Source organism: Buceros rhinoceros, unplaced genomic scaffold (assembly GCF_000710305.1).
Source record: "Buceros rhinoceros silvestris isolate BGI_N320 unplaced genomic scaffold, ASM71030v1 scaffold28900, whole genome shotgun sequence".
Lineage (NCBI taxonomy): Eukaryota > Metazoa > Chordata > Aves > Bucerotiformes > Bucerotidae > Buceros > Buceros rhinoceros.
In genome coordinates this window covers 18,009-18,910 of record NW_010391768.1, presented here as the reverse complement: position 1 = coordinate 18,910, position 902 = coordinate 18,009, and the positions used below count along the sequence as shown (strand labels likewise).

At 63.3% G+C, this 902-nt stretch overlaps 1 protein-coding gene across 1 annotated transcript in view; it reads right to left on the bottom strand.

Annotated features, from left to right (window-relative positions):
- Positions 1 to 312: 312 nt before the first annotated feature.
- DHX30 (DEAH (Asp-Glu-Ala-His) box helicase 30) overlaps positions 313 to 902 on the bottom strand; it is a gene marked incomplete at its 3' end in the record, with an annotated part of 12,909 nt that continues 12,319 nt past the window's right edge. Inside the window, exons 13-14 of the mRNA XM_010142990.1 lie at positions 776 to 902; positions 313 to 394 (exon numbers count right to left, since the gene is read on the bottom strand). Of these exons, the coding sequence (XP_010141292.1) occupies positions 313 to 394; positions 776 to 902 (209 nt within the window). The remainder of the gene's footprint in view (positions 395 to 775) is intronic.

Sequence of the window (902 nt, the reverse complement as noted above, 5' to 3'; positions counted from 1 at the left end):
GGGAGCTGCCAGGAGACGGGGTGTCACCTCCAGAAGAGGCACACGGCGGAACTGACCCAGAACTGACCCGAGGCCAAAGGGAAGCTCCAGCAGCCAGATGACAAGCAGCAAGACCCCAGCTGCGAGCTCCAGATGACAGCTTCCCTCCGTTCTCTGTCACCCCCCCTTTTCCCAACCCTTGGGAAGCTCTCCCCACCCCCCCAGCAAAGCAGCGTGGGAAATACAATTGCTGTCAGCCGCCACCCCCGTCGAGGGACAGTCCTGCCCGGTCTGTCCCCATCACACCCTCACTGGGACGCGGCACTGGCTCACCGATCTCCTGCAGCAAGATCACTGCTTCATCCACAGCCTTGATGTCGGGGCTGTCCAGAGCCTTGGAGAGAAACTCAACTGCCTGCAACACAGCGGGGAGGGGGAAGAGGGGGAGAAACGGGCATGTTTCCCACACCGGCGCGTGGGAGAGCCCTCGGGAGCCCAGCGCCCTGCCCCAGGGCCCCAGACTGCGCCGCCGTTCCCTCTGTTCGCCCCCAGGGCCCTGAGCTCAGCCCTCCCCGTTCCTCTAGACGTACTCTGTCACCTAGATTACCCCTACGTCTGCCGGTCTTAATGTCCCTGGACAGCACCGCGTTCCGAGAAGCAGGAACTGAAGTCACCGGCACCTTAGGGCCTTCCCACTCGTGTCAGCGGTGACACCGCCTCTCTGGCACAGCACCGGGCAGGCCATGTCCTGCTGGCCCGGTCGGCTGCAGTCCAGCAGGCGCGTACTGGTGCTTACTGTTTTCTCCGGCATGTGGATCTTGGCCTGAACCACCAGGTTCTCCAGCGGGGTGCGTAGGATCTCGGGCACCTGGTAAGTCGGCATCTTGTCCAGGCGGCTGCGAGGGAAGAGGTGATAGGCAAAC